The sequence below is a fragment of the Equus asinus genome, chromosome 7 (assembly GCF_041296235.1).
Source record: "Equus asinus isolate D_3611 breed Donkey chromosome 7, EquAss-T2T_v2, whole genome shotgun sequence".
Taxonomy (NCBI): Eukaryota; Metazoa; Chordata; class Mammalia; order Perissodactyla; family Equidae; genus Equus; species Equus asinus.
In genome coordinates this window covers 106,746,915-106,761,062 of record NC_091796.1, presented here as the reverse complement: position 1 = coordinate 106,761,062, position 14,148 = coordinate 106,746,915, and the positions used below count along the sequence as shown (strand labels likewise).

General features: G+C 42.1%; 1 protein-coding gene across 9 annotated transcripts in view; it reads left to right on the top strand.

Moving 5' to 3' along the window:
• MOK (MOK protein kinase) overlaps positions 1 to 14,148 on the top strand; it is a 71,625-nt gene that overhangs the window by 40,897 nt on the left and 16,580 nt on the right. For 4 of the 9 annotated variants that reach the window (XM_070514375.1, XM_070514373.1, XM_044774351.2 and 1 more), the window contains exons 3-7: positions 710 to 799; positions 2,436 to 2,506; positions 10,127 to 10,205; positions 10,335 to 10,383; positions 12,347 to 12,525. In XM_070514375.1, coding sequence (XP_070370476.1) covers positions 710 to 799; positions 2,436 to 2,506; positions 10,127 to 10,205; positions 10,335 to 10,383; positions 12,347 to 12,525 — 468 coding nt within the window. The remainder of the gene's footprint in view (positions 1 to 709; positions 800 to 2,435; positions 2,507 to 10,126; positions 10,206 to 10,334; positions 10,384 to 12,346; positions 12,526 to 14,148) is intronic. The other 5 variants (XM_070514374.1, XM_014854526.3, XM_070514377.1 and 2 more) reach the window with 3 other exon arrangements.

Below are 14,148 nucleotides of genomic sequence, written 5' to 3'. Positions count from 1 at the left end.
ATTAGTTCCTTTCAGAACCTCCAAGATGGAAGTCTCTGGTGGATCGGGTCATTTGTTTGGGTATGACTCCATGGGCCCATCCATGGGGAGGTGTGTCTCTTGTACCGATCTGTCCAGAGGCCAGTGACAGCCTCAGGCCGTTGACCTCTATTAAACTTGTGCTGGTGTGATTTTGGATGTGAGCGCGGTGTGAGACAGGGCACTCTTCATAAAGAAAAGCCTGCAGTAAGACACACCTACTGAGAGAACACCTGTCACCAGGTGCGTGAAATTGAAAAAATGTCAACCTTCATTAGAGATAAGAAGGAAGGACGGGTCTGTTCATGGAAATTTAAAATACTTATTTTTAGAGGGTATTTACGTTGCCCTGTTGGTTAGTTGCCAGAAACTGATTAATAGGAAATTTTAATATCTGTTTCTATGTTTGTTAATTGTAAAGGAAACTACCAAAGTATTCTTTTAGGAGCTTAGATGGGAAAATTTTGAATATATGTCCAAAGCTATAAAACCTTGATTTTTATGAAATAATGCAGAAACGAGATATGCGTAACTTCAACTGCTAATGGCAGAAATAAAACCTGATTAACTTACTTGACATATTTTTGAGTTTTGCAGTTGTGATCATGGATAATAAATAATAATTTAATAACCCTAATTTTAAATTTGACCTAAATTATAAATTAGTTATTCATTTTTACTTACACAATAGTATTGAGCAAGTGAATAATCTACGAGAGATACAAGCACTGAGGCGCCTGAATCCACACCCAAACATTCTTACGTTGCATGAAGTGGTTTTGTAAGTATTTTGGGGGCTTTAAAAATTATCTAAATTTGATGATAATGATTAAATCTCTTTTTTTTTTTTTTTTATTAATGTTATGATGGATTACAAGCTTGTGAAATTTCAGTTGTACTAAATCTCTTTTTAAGAAAGAAAATCATAGTAGACGTTTTAAGTATTTGCTTTGTGGCTCAGAGAGTAATCATATTTATTTTATCTTAAGCCACGTTTATTTGGACAAATGTGCATCTGATTCCTGATGTGGAAATGCCTTCATTTAAGTGACTCCATATCATAAAAGCATACATAATTCAAATGTCTCCTCCTCTTTAGCTCAGTTAGCTTCTGTGTGGACGATAGTGGCTCTGGGCATCTGAGGCCTCAAGTGTGAATTATGACATGCTAGGAAAGCACTGCTGTCCTATTTCAGGGATTGTGTTTACTCTGTCCCTGCCAGTGGCCATCTCTGCACAGTCTTGTGTAGCCTTTCTTACTGTAATTGATAGAATTTCAGGGGATTTTTTATTTCTTTTCTAATTGTAGAATAGTTTCCTTAAGGTTTACCTTCTGATCAAGAAGGCAGAGCACACCTTGTCCCCAGGTGCTGGCAGCTCTGTACTATATTTCTGGACCCCGAGCCAGGAACTTGGGCCATGAGACTCCAGGAGCTGCCTTTCTGTGGGCTGGAGCGGCGCTGAGCTCTGAGCAGGTGCACAGCAGAGTGAGGCCTCGCTGCAGTGCTCCAGGGAACCTGGCCTTTACAACCAGCCAGGAGACAACAGTCTCTGACAGTTAAAGTGCGGTGGCCTTTCGTTAGAGGATTGAACAGCTTTAAACTCAGATGAAATGTCGAGCCATCAGTTTGGGCCAGGGCTAGAGACTGCATCTGCATGTGATCGTCACAGCACTGCCCGTGCAAGGGTGCTTGGCCTGCACTTTCCAGAGCACTTCGCCCAGAATTGCACATGGGCCTCCTCACAGCCCTGAGAGACAGTGAGGACCCCTTCCAGTCCCACCAGAGGCACCCCAAGCAGGACCTGGGCGTGACATGGGCTCCCCTGCCTGGGGCTCAGGGATCCCTTTAAGAGCTGTTTGAACTCAGGAGAAGCTGGTGGCTCGGCCAGAGTCCTCTGTCCGCACTCTGTGCAAGGCCTGGACATGGCATGGGTGTGGTGTGACTCATCTTTCTCCCTCTGTGCCCTGACTGGTTTTGGGATTCTGCTCCCACGTTGTATTGTATCCCAGTTACATGGAAGTAATTTAGGTAAATTAAAACTAAACGTGCAGTCACAGAGCATGAATTAAATTATTCTTTCTTTGATTGTTTTGCTTAGCCAACTCCCAACTTCATTTCTTCTTTCTGCTGATAGTTAATTTTATATTTTCAAGACACATGTCTTTAAAATATGGCAGGGGAGGGCTTTAAAATTTTTTTCTTCAAGTAGAATTTAACTATTATTTTAAATTAATTTTACCTGAAATATTGATTTAAAATCAAAACTTCTACTGTTTTAATCATTGCACTTCAGTCTTCATTTGATGTGGTAGTGCTTTATGTTTACCAGAAATGTTTACAAATGAATTAAGTATTTGATTATGTTTTCTGATTAAGAAAAGAAAAAGCATTTTAAAAACCTGCTTTCTTCTTCAGTGACAGAAAATCTGGTTCTCTTGCACTAATATGTGAACTTATGGACATGAATATTTATGAGCTAATCCGAGGTACGTAGACTAATTTGACAACTAATCTAAGGTCTTTTAAAGCTTGTAGCTCACATATGCTCTGTTTTAGTTCTCAAAATCCTTAGTCACCATAGTGCAGTAGTTGTATATAAATGCGCGGTACTGGACTACTTCACTCTGCGGAGGTGTTTTTCTGGCAGTCTCATCTACTCAGAACATGCTGCACGTGAGAAGCACAACCACAAGGCCTTCAGGCTGGCCAGGTCATGTGGGTGAGGCTGGTGCAGAGGACAGCAGGGCTGCTTAGGCCTCCGTGACTGTGGGTCCCTGCAGGGGGGCTGTGCACCCAGGCCTGTCCCCCTCTGAAGGTCCCCTCTTCTCCTGGGACCTGCTGTTGCTCAACATTCTATTCTGTGCCTTGAAATGAAGCAGGGCTTTCCCCACAAATAACCCCTCAGATGAGAGGGAGCCTCCTTATGTTTGGATCCTTACAGGGTCTCCTGTGTTGCAGGGTGCTCACTCATGTACTTTCTCTTGAACAGTAAAGCACTGTTTAGGAAAGCACATTCGCCTGGGCCGACCTCAGTCAGGCTGGTTTTGGAGGCTTACGCAGGTCACCTGAGGGAAACAGAGAAAAGGAGGCAGATGGTTGACCCACATTTAGCAAATATCCCTGGGGATCTGACCTCGCTGTTGTGGTAGATGTCAGGACAAATGAGCCTTGTAAATATAGCTGAAAAAGTAGCTCAGAAAGTGCTATATTTCACAGATCACATTATGCCTATTGGACAAATGGAAAAAAAATCAACCTCCTTAATGTCATGTGAGTGACTGCTTATGGCTTGGAATAGAATTTTGGTTTCAGCGTTATAGATGATTTAAAAACTGTTGTATTATCTCAAACAATTTAGGCCACACTGAACGTGATGTGCTATGGAAAACTTTTAGATCAAGAAGCTGTTCTTGCAATGATAAGACACTGATGTTGAAGATGCTTGTGAAGAGTTCAGAGAAAAGTGTTTCTATGAAGTGGGAGAGTGGACAAGAGCATTATATCAGATTACTATATTTTATATGTGATTTAAAATATGTATATTTTAGTAAATTACTAATAAATAGAATAAGTAGACACATTTTTCTGAATCCATAAAAGTTGACGTGAAACTTTTGGATCCAAAAACCTTTGGATCTTTTTGGGAAAATAGGGGATTGCCTTATATCTGGGAATATATAATATTTCTTATAAGTTACGATTTTATTCATAGGTAAGCCCTTCACTCAGGTATCTGTTTAATCTTGTTTTACGTACAATTCTAACAAACTTAGTTATCTGATTTCTTGGTCTGAAATCTATTCAAAATAGAGCAGTTAGAAGGAGCTTCTAGAACCTGGCACACCAGCAGTAACGGAAGTGATAGGTGACAGTCTCATAATGGAGGAGACTGAAAGTGTAAAACACGGACATGAGAACAGTGAAGAACCAAATGAGAGCAGTCCGGGCAAAAGTCACGAGTCTCCAGATTCCCCAAGGGAGGTTAGAGAAAGCACAAGCACGTGGTGGACTGTGGTACCGTACCACCTCAGTGAACACTGGTGGGAGGAGAGGAAAGTGAGTAAAAGGTTTTTAAAAGATTCCTGTTTAAAGTGATTACAGTAGGGAAGAGTTTTATGTTCCACGAGTAAACCTTATTTATCTGGAAATTTCACTTATTAAGCATCAGCCTAGATAAATGAGGTGTTTCTCTGATTACGTTTTCAAATACTATCTGACATAGATTCTTCACTTTGATCCTCTCTGTGTATATGTATCTAACATATCAGGATAAAGTAGCAAAAACAACCAGGAGAAACAACCACTAAATTTTATTAGTTCATTTACAGTAATCTTTTTATCAGTAAGCTAACATTTTGCTTTTTAATGAACCTACATAATTACTTCCTTTGTTTAGTAACAATTCTTTTGGTGTAAGATATATATCTTATATTAGAATTCTGATTGTTGTTTCCTAGAGTGTGATGTTTTAAAACTCAAAGGGAGGGGATAATTTCTGGGAAGTTTCTATGTGCTTAGACATTTGAGAAAGCTTTGTTTAGAAGTAAATATCTTTCTAGTTTCCAGTGGTAGGGGAATTGTACTATTGGAGAAAATGAAATCATTTCTTTCAGTATCTGTCTATAGAGAGAGGTTATAGAAAAGACTGTTATGTTATAGATCAACAGACATTCATTCATTACAGAAATATTGAATGTCTTCCGTAGGCTGGGCTGGGGCTCTGCTCAGTGTCCTGGATCTAAGATGCTATCCGTGGTAAGGGGCATCTAGTCTCAGAGATATTAGAAGATGGGGGAAATGGCTGACAGTGATTGTAAGATACTAAATAGTGGAATATGCATCCTGATTTCAGAGTTGTTAACATATAAGGGGAGAAAAGTCTGCCTTAGAATTGATGAAATACAGTGATAATGATGATAGCTAACAGGTCATGAGTGCTAACCACATGCCAGGCACTGTTCTTACCACTTTATAAGAATTAATTGTTTGTACCCTCACAACAGCTGTAGCAGGCAGATATTGTTATTATCCCCATTTTAAAGATGAAGAAATCAAGGCATGGAGAGCGAGATATAACTTATCCGAGGCTGTGTACCTAGTAAGTGGCAGAACTAGAGTTTGAACTTAGCCTGGTTCCAGCGTGCGTGTTCTTAATCACCACACGTACTGCCTCTGGACAGCCCTATGTGGTTGGCACTATTATCTCCATTTTACAGATGAGGAAATTGAGGCTTGAAGGGTTAAGTAATAACTCAAAGGGTAACTTGTTAATAAGTAGTAGAGCCAGAACTTAAACTCAGGTCTGGCTCTGAAACCTTAGCTCCTACGCTCTTTAGCTTCCCTGGCTCTCTCTTCCTGGCCCTGGCTGGCTACTTTCAAATGAATAGGCATTTTCTAATTATTTGCTCTTGTTGACAATGATGCTGACTTACTGAAAACCAAATCAATCACTAAAGCTTCTGCTACTAGAATAACAAATCATTTGACTTAAATTACTACTCTCTTGGATTATTAGAATATTAAGTAGCACTATTAAATACCAAGGAATAAGATAATGAAGTGAGAGAATGATCACACAAGCTTTATTGAGTTGTTTACTTATATGCCCGGCATGTACAAGGTCTGGTGAAGGTAAAGAGATGCGTTTTCTGATATTCAAAGAATATATAGTCTATTGTAGAGAGAATCTGTATGAAAGTGAAATCATTTGAGAAAGTGAATTGCTTGAGCTAATTTTCTCTTTGTCCAGTAAGTGTCAGATGAGGCAGAGATGACTTGGCTAGGGAAGGACAGGCTCACCTGGAAGAGTGGTGGAGTTAGACAATGCAGGAGAGGCTGTCTCACTCCCCATTACATGCCATGGGCTGTTCCTGAGGTGGGGACACAATGGGACACAATAGACACAGTTCCCACCCATGTGGAGCTCACACTCTGATGAGGAGATGGAGAGAAAGTAAAAACAAGTAAAGAAATGATTAAGAGTTCTACACAGGGGTAAGTGTTATGAGTGACTGAAACAGGCCGCTGTGTTAGATAGTGATGGGGACAGTGTTCCAAACAAAGGGACAGCTAGTGCAGAGGGCTCGAGGCCACCATGGAGTAGGAGGCCTGTGTGGCTGGAGCACGAGGAGGAGAGTTCTAGGCAATAGGGTAGGCGAGGCCAGTGGGGCTGGTTGGGCCAGGATAAGAACCGGTTATTCTCAGTCAGTGGGAAGCCAGTAGTGGCTTTGAAAGCAGGGGAGAAGTGGCTTTTGATTAGTGTTTAGACCAGTGTTTCTAAAACTGTCTGTAGTAGGAGACCAGTTTTTTCCCCCTGATCTGTTGTAGAACACAACTTTTATAAAATACAATAAAAATTAATTACTGGAAAAATGGTCATGTGCTTGGATGTCACAGCAATATTGAATTGCTGTAAAAGCTTCCAAACAGTTACTCTTAATTTCTGTCATCTCCTCTTAGACTAGTAAGAAACAGTCCCTGGACCAGCAATTTTATAAGAAAAAACTAGTTAAGATTATAACCTAACTATAGAGGCATCTACTATTCCTATGTTGTATCTGATTCTGTTCCCTTTTTTATTTTATTTTTATTTATTTTTTATTTTATTTTTTAAGATTTTATTTTACATAAAATACATAGTTTTTAAAATACATAGTTGTGTATTTTAGTTCTGGGTCCTTCTAGTTGCGGCATGTGGGATGCCGCCTCAGCATGGCTTGATGAGCAGTGCCATGTCCGTGCCCAGGATCTGAACCTGCAAAACCCTGGGCCCCTGAAGCAGAGCGCGCGAACTTAACCACTTGGCCACGGGGCCGGCCCCCTGCTCCCTTTTTTAATTGTTTCAAGTTAAATTAATTTGCTTTTGTGAAGGGCTAGTTTGTTGTGCCCTCACCCTCACCAGTGCTCACTTCAACACCTGGGAGCAGTCGCTCATTCACCTCACATTCCTGTTGTCTGGTGCATCTCCCTCTTGTCACTTTCTTTCTTTCTTTTTCTTTTTTTTGGTGAGGAAGATTGGCCCTGAGCTAACATCTCTGCCAGCTTTCCTCTGTTTTGTATGTGGAATGCTACCACAGCGTGGCCTGGGATCTGAACCCATGAACCCCGGGCTGCTGAAGCAGAGAGCACAAACTTAACCACTACACCACTGGGCCAGTCCTCCCTCTTGTCCCCTCTGTGGTAGAGGTGTTGTCCACCTGGATGATGTTTATAGATATTGAACATCGTAGTTAGACTGTTTTCATTGCACAGAGCACATGCTGTTCAACTGGTTTACATACAAAGGAAGGAGTTTATTGGAAAGCCACAGATCTCTTGCTGAAAGCTCAGTCAGGCCTCCCGGGAGTGGAACCAGGAAAGTTCTGGTTGCCAAGGCCACCACTGACCACCTCAGAGCCACACAGTCTTCTGCCTTGGCTCCACTGCCTGCCCCCCTACTCCTCTCTTGGCAGACTTGGCCGCCCAGACCCTGAGACCCTCTGCTGGCAGCAGATGGGTCAGGCCCAGAAATCCCGGTCACTGGCTGCCTTCTAGAGCATGGGCTGTTCCAGGTCCAGTGGGCTGGCCTTGTCACCTTTTAGTTTTTACCTTTTAGAGGCTGTGGTTGAGGCAGGCACCATGAAGTAAATCCATGATATTGGAGAATAAACCAAGTAGGAAAGAGCAAAACAAGCTTGATTTGACTGTAAATGTAGCATTACAATTTTTTTCCATGAATAGCTTAGGAGGTGCCTTATTACCATGCAACGTGATAACTGTTTTGCGTAACATTACTGTGTCAGACTGATTCAGATATTTCATCAGCTCTGACCCACTGATTGTGTGATGCACCATTTTTTATGTCCCAACAAAAAAGAAGAAAACATTGCCAATTCAGCTCTGACACATAGCTTTCTTATCAGTTAGCAATTTTAGTTCTATCCTTATTAAAAGAACTCTTTTAAATCTATTTAGACAGTTTCCCCAGTTATCACTCTGTGCAGATATAAAAAGGAAAGTAGAAGTGAAATAAACCTGTTTCGGCATTCCTAGTACTTCCTTGAAACATTTTGACGCAGAATGGTCAATGTCTTTGCTTTACTTACACTGTTGGTCTCTGCGCCTTCAGAGTGTGAGTGATGCACCATTTTTGTCATTGGAATTTTTCTTTCAAGCTGATGACATCATCCTAGTTTTAATGCTAGCGCTTCTGGGAAGCACGGTTCCAGTTTGGCTGTGTTGACGCAGCATGCATCTCCCATATCTCAGAACAACGTGTTGGCTCAGAGCATGCACGGTGCTGTGCCTATTTGATGATGGGAGGTCCTGGTTAGGCTCTCTGAGCTTTAGTCCTTGTCTCTAAAATGGGGATAATCATAGTGTCTAACTCTCAGAGTTGTTGTGAGGATAGAGCAGTGCCTGGCTTGCATAGTCATCAATAAGCACTAATTGCTATCATCATTATTATTATTACTTTACAATTTGTAGTATGCTTGCTCTGTATTACTGCATTTGATCTTCCCAATCCTGTGTGCTCAACTCCATTTTAGAGGTGAGGAAATTGAATTTCAGAAAGGTTATCGCACTTGCCTGAGATGAACCAGCTTCAAAGAGCAGAACTGGGAGGACCCCGTCCTTGAGTTTTGCTGTGCTTGATGAAAGAGGGGTGCCGGTGATGGCCCAGGCTCCACACGGAGTCTGACGTCCCACCTGCTACCCTCTGCAGGTCAAGATCTCTAACCTCTCAGAACAGTGCACCATAATGCAGGGCCCTCCTTTGCAAAATACCGACAGCATGTGTATGCATGCGTGGTACTGCAGGGCCCATTCTCTGGGCCAAAGTGTATATGATGGGCCGTTTGGCTGTGCCATGGTGGACCCCAGTGTGCACCTCCAAGCCTGACCAGGAAAGTCAGACACAGGCCTGGGGACAGGGGTCCCTTGTGGGAAGCGGGTGTGTGAAATAGTCTGTTAACAACGTGGGCTACACTGGTAGCTATATTCCTTCAGCTAGTACTGACAACCAGTGCCATAGTTATTACTGTGTTCACTTAAAATTTTTTTACATCACTAGTATTATCTGTGACATTCTTTAGAATCTTCTTAATGAGACTGTTTGGCAAAAATTAACTTGGAAAAATTAACTTGGTCAGCATAACTAACACCGACAAGAGAAATACTGTTCACGGTTGGCTGGCGTTTAGTAGGGTCAAACGACGAACTTACAAGTGGTTTATTAAGTGTACTGTATTTATTTATTGTAAAATGTTTGGAAATAAGAATCTGGTTGGAACCAGATACAGTCTCAGGCCTGGACAGTTTGTTTTAGAAAAACTGTTGTGGAGAGTGTGTAGTCAGCCCCCTCCTTGTCAAGGATGTGGACTCCGATTGTTCAGACCAGTGGTCCCACACGGTTCACGCGGGCACCTCACTTCACCAGTAGCCCCCTCATGCAGGCAGGGATTCTCACAGAGGGAGAGGGGAGAGAGCCATGTCCTTACCCCAGGGCCACGAACGGCTGAGAGGACCAAGGAAGAAAGGAAGGGTAGGCACCCAAAAGGGCTCTTACGTTGGGGACTGAAGGCAGCAGAGCACTGCATCAGCATCAACTGCCAAATGATTGCTTCCTTTTGTCAAAGAAGAGAGCATGGGCTGTGAAATTCAAAGCAATCATTGGCCTCCTTGAATTAAAAAAGGTACTTCTGTTGAACTCTGATATATCCCCCTTTAAAATGGAAGTCTCCATCTAGACAGAAAGCCTAGGAAAACACTGGATTTACAAGTGACTCCTGACACAACAGTTTGAGGGACAGCATCCTGGAAGGCCACCCTGAGGCTCATATTAGGTATAAGTGACCAGGCTGCTCTTGTGATTATTACTCAACACTGTTCTCACTGTGATCGCTGTGATCAGAGCACATGCGCTGTGTGGAATCATGCCAGTATGTAGGATTTTAAACAGTATGTTTTGTAGGTATACGCCATATTTCCTAAAGCTACTTCAGATTATTTTTCACAGAAGAAGTTAGATTTTCATATATCAAATAAAAATGGATTCTATTTCTAATTTCAAAAAAGGGGATATGTACCATTGGTAACCATGTTTGGCTGTTTCCTTGATTGCACAGGGAGAAGACACCCATTATCAGAAAAAAAAATTATGCGCTATATGTACCAGTTATGTGCATCCCTTGACCACATGCACAGGTACGCATTCGGAGACTTGACAGTGCTCAGATTAATAAAATGTGCTAACATTCATTAAAAATACAATGTAAAAGAATTTGAATGAATGAAGTACGATTAATTTGATCTTTCCTTTTATATTAAATGCAGAAATGGAATATTTCACAGAGATGTAAAACCAGAAAATATATTAATAAAGGTAAGAACTTTTATATGAAAAATTGATATCAGAATAAAGGTTGAATATAAAAACTTTTCTTGGGGCTGGCTCCGTGGCCGAGTGGTTAAGTTCACGCGCTCCGCTGCGGCAGCCCAGGGTTCAGATCCTGGGCGTGGACATGGCACTGCTAGTCAGGCCACATTGAGGTGGCGTCCCATGAACCACGACTAGAAGGACCTGCAACTAAGATATACAACTCTGTACGGGGGGCGGGGGGGAGGGGAGTTGGGGAGATAAAGCAGAAAAAGAAAAAAAAAAGAAGATTGGCAACAGTTGTTAGCTCAGGTGCCAATCTTTTAAAAAAAAACAAACTTTTCTTTGGGTATGCTTTCGGTCCCATATAACTGGATACCATGTTTGCTATAATTTTTTTTCTTCCAATTTGGAAAAAATGATTTATTTAACAAATGCTATCAACGTAACTATACATCTGGAAGAAAATAATGTTAGGCACCCTTCTCATACTATGTACAAAAATAAACTCCAATCACATTATCATTCTGAATACTCTAAATATGAAAGTGGAAGAGGCAGGATTTGAGCTCAGGTCTGTCTCCATCCAAAGCCACGTAAGTGTACATATTTCAAGTGTTCAGCGTGGTAAGTTCTGGTGCATGTGTACACCCACGAAGCCATCACCACAGTCAAGTTAACGAACAAATCTGTCACCCCCCAAAAGTGTCCTCATGCTCTTTGGTAAGCCCTCTCTCTCCATCCCTTGTGCCCAGGCAAAGACTGATTTTTGTCATTATAAATTAGTTTTCATTTTCTAGAATTTTCTATAAATAGAATTATATAGTATGTACTCTCTTTTGCTCTGGCTTCTTCGCTCAGCATCGTTATTTTGTGATTTGTCCATGGTGTAGTAGGCGCACCTTTTGAAATTGTCCCACAGTTCTTGAACGTTCTGTTCTGGTTTTACCATTCTTTTTTCTCTTTGCATTTCAGTAGGGGAAGTTTCTGGTGGCACCTCTTCCGGCTCATTGATTCTTTCCTTGGCTGTGTTTAGTCTGTTGATGAGCCTATCAAAGTCATTTTTTATTTCTTTTAAAGTGTTTTTATTTCTAGTGTTTCCTTTTGATTCTTTGTTAGAATTTTCATCTTTCTGCTTTCATTTCCCATCTGAACTTGGATGTTGTTTATTTTTTCCATTGGAACCATTAACAAATTAATCATATTTATTTTAAATTCCCTAAGTCTAAAATTCTAAAGTCTGTGCCATATCTGAGTCTGGTTCTGATGCTTGCTTTGTCTCTTCAGACTGTGTTTTTTCTTGCCTTTTAACGTGCCTTATAATTTTTGTTGAAAGCCCCACATGATGTATTGGGTAATGGGAACAGAGGTAAAAGGCCATTAGAATGAGGTTTCTTGATAATCTGGCTAAGACATGTGCTATGTTTAATGATCCTGTAGCTGTAGGTGCCCAAGCTCCAAATTCATTAACAGCCTGTATTTTATTACCTGAATGTGAGGGGTAAAGAAAATGGAAGAAATATCTCAAAACCTGTTTCCCTGGTATGTCTGACTTGCTCCAAAGAGCCATGTGACGTGAGCCAGCCCTGAGCTGCCCCTGAGCAGAGGACGAAGCTGCCGGCAGAGCTGGACGGTGCTGGAAGTGCAAGGCCTAACAGCGCTATGGCTGCAGTGTATAATTACGTTCTAGACTCACACTGTGACAGGAGATCCCAAGCCTGTGACATTTGGGAATGCTTGTAAAACCTAGCCAGAACGTTTGTAAACATGCTCCACGAGCACAAACACCACTTCTGCGTCTGTTAGAGGCACTTTCAGGTGCTTATAAAGCCAGTAATTTGTGTTTTATAAGCTAGTGTAGATGCTAGTAATTTTCTTGTTAGTATATAAGTAAATATTTGAAATAATTTGTATTACAAGAGCTGCTTTATATGACATTATTTGTCACTGCTTTTCTGCCCCCTTGCAGCAGGATGTCCTGAAATTAGGGGACTTTGGGTCCTGCCGGAGTGTCTATTCCAAGCAGCCGTACACAGAATATATCTCTACCCGCTGGTACCGGGCCCCAGAGTGTCTCCTCACCGATGGGTTCTACACCTACAAAATGGACCTGTGGAGTGCTGGCTGTGTGTTCTACGAGATCACCAGGTAGCCCTGAGGCTGCCTCAGGGCTGAGAACCCCCTGGGGCAGATGGACCTCTCTGTGTCAGTGTCCTAAGGCAGGTCACAAGGCTCAGCCGACTGAGTGGCTTCATGCCAGGCCCCTTCCTTTACAATACAGATTTTATAGTCATTCTGTTGTTTGTTTTTTAACTTCACAGAAAATTTACTAGGCTTTCATTTTACTTTTTGTCACATACTTTTCCTTGAGAACAGAATACCATCAGTTACCTCTTTCCACCGGCACATCCGGGCCCTGGGTCGATGGGCCTCTTTATTTGGCATCATCAGTGAAATGATTGATTACCCAGTTCAGGAACAGAGTGGAAACGTCTTTACTGCCACCTCCATGGGGAGGTGTGAGCAGGTGGTCCCCTAGGGCCTACCCTAAGAGGTCCAGTCATATCAAAGAGGGTCCTCTGGCCCCAGGTGTGAGGATGAGTCACCTTCTGGCACAGCTGGACTCTAGAAAGCCCCAATCCTAACCGTCCTCCCTGGCCTCCACACCCCCCAGCCTTTGGGCTTTACACTGGACGGAGCAGTGGCCCGGGAAGAAGGGAGGAGGGCTTGTCCCACTCAGAGGTGAGCAGGGGGTCATGCTGAAGAAGCCCAAGGAGGGATTGGGGCAGCCCCTTCCTGCTCATAGTGGATCATTAAGGACGGGCAGGTGAATTGAACATCCGAGTGACGTGTATCAGAACAGTAGACCCAGCATAGGCAGGGCCCCAGGTCTCCTCTGCCTCCTTGACTCACAACGTCATAACTACAGACATACGTGCACTTCAGGACTCACTTTGTTTTGATTCTAGATCATTCGTATTGATAATTGACTTTATTTTTTAAAAATTTTTATTAAGTTCATAATAGTTTGCATCAATGTGAGATTTCAGTTGTACATTATTTCTTGTGTGTCACCACGCAAGTGCTCCCCTTCATCCCCTGTGCTCCCCCCCAAACCCCCTTTCCCTGGTAACCACTGAACTGTTTTCTTTGTCCATGTGTTTGGTCATATTCCACATGTGGCTGAAATCATCTGATGTTTGTCTTTCTCAGTCTGGCTTATTTCACTTAGCATAATTCCCTCCAGGTCCATCCACGTTGTTGCAAATGGGAGGATTTTGTCTTTTCTATGGCTGAGCGGTATTCCATTGTATATATACCACATCTTCTTTATCCAGTCATCAGTCGATGGGCACTTGGGTTGTTTCCATGTCTTGGCTATTGTCAGTAGTACTGCAATGAACACAGGGGGGCATATATCACTTTGGATTGTTGATTTCAAGTTGTTTGGGTAGATACCCAGTAGTGGGATAGCTGGGTCATAGGATATTTCTATTTTTAGTGTTTTGAGGCATCTCCATACAGTTTTCCATAGTGGCTGCACCAGTTTGCACTCCCAACAGCAGTGTATGAGGGTTCCCTTCTCCACACCGTCTCCAACATTTGTTAGTTTTAGTTTTAGTTTTAGTGATTATAGCCATTTTAACAGGTGTAAGGTGGTATCTTAGTGTAGTTTTGATTTGCATTTCCCTGCTTATAAGTGATGTTGAACATCTTTTCATGTGTTTATCAGCCGTCTGTATATCTTCTTTGGAAAAACATCTGTTCATC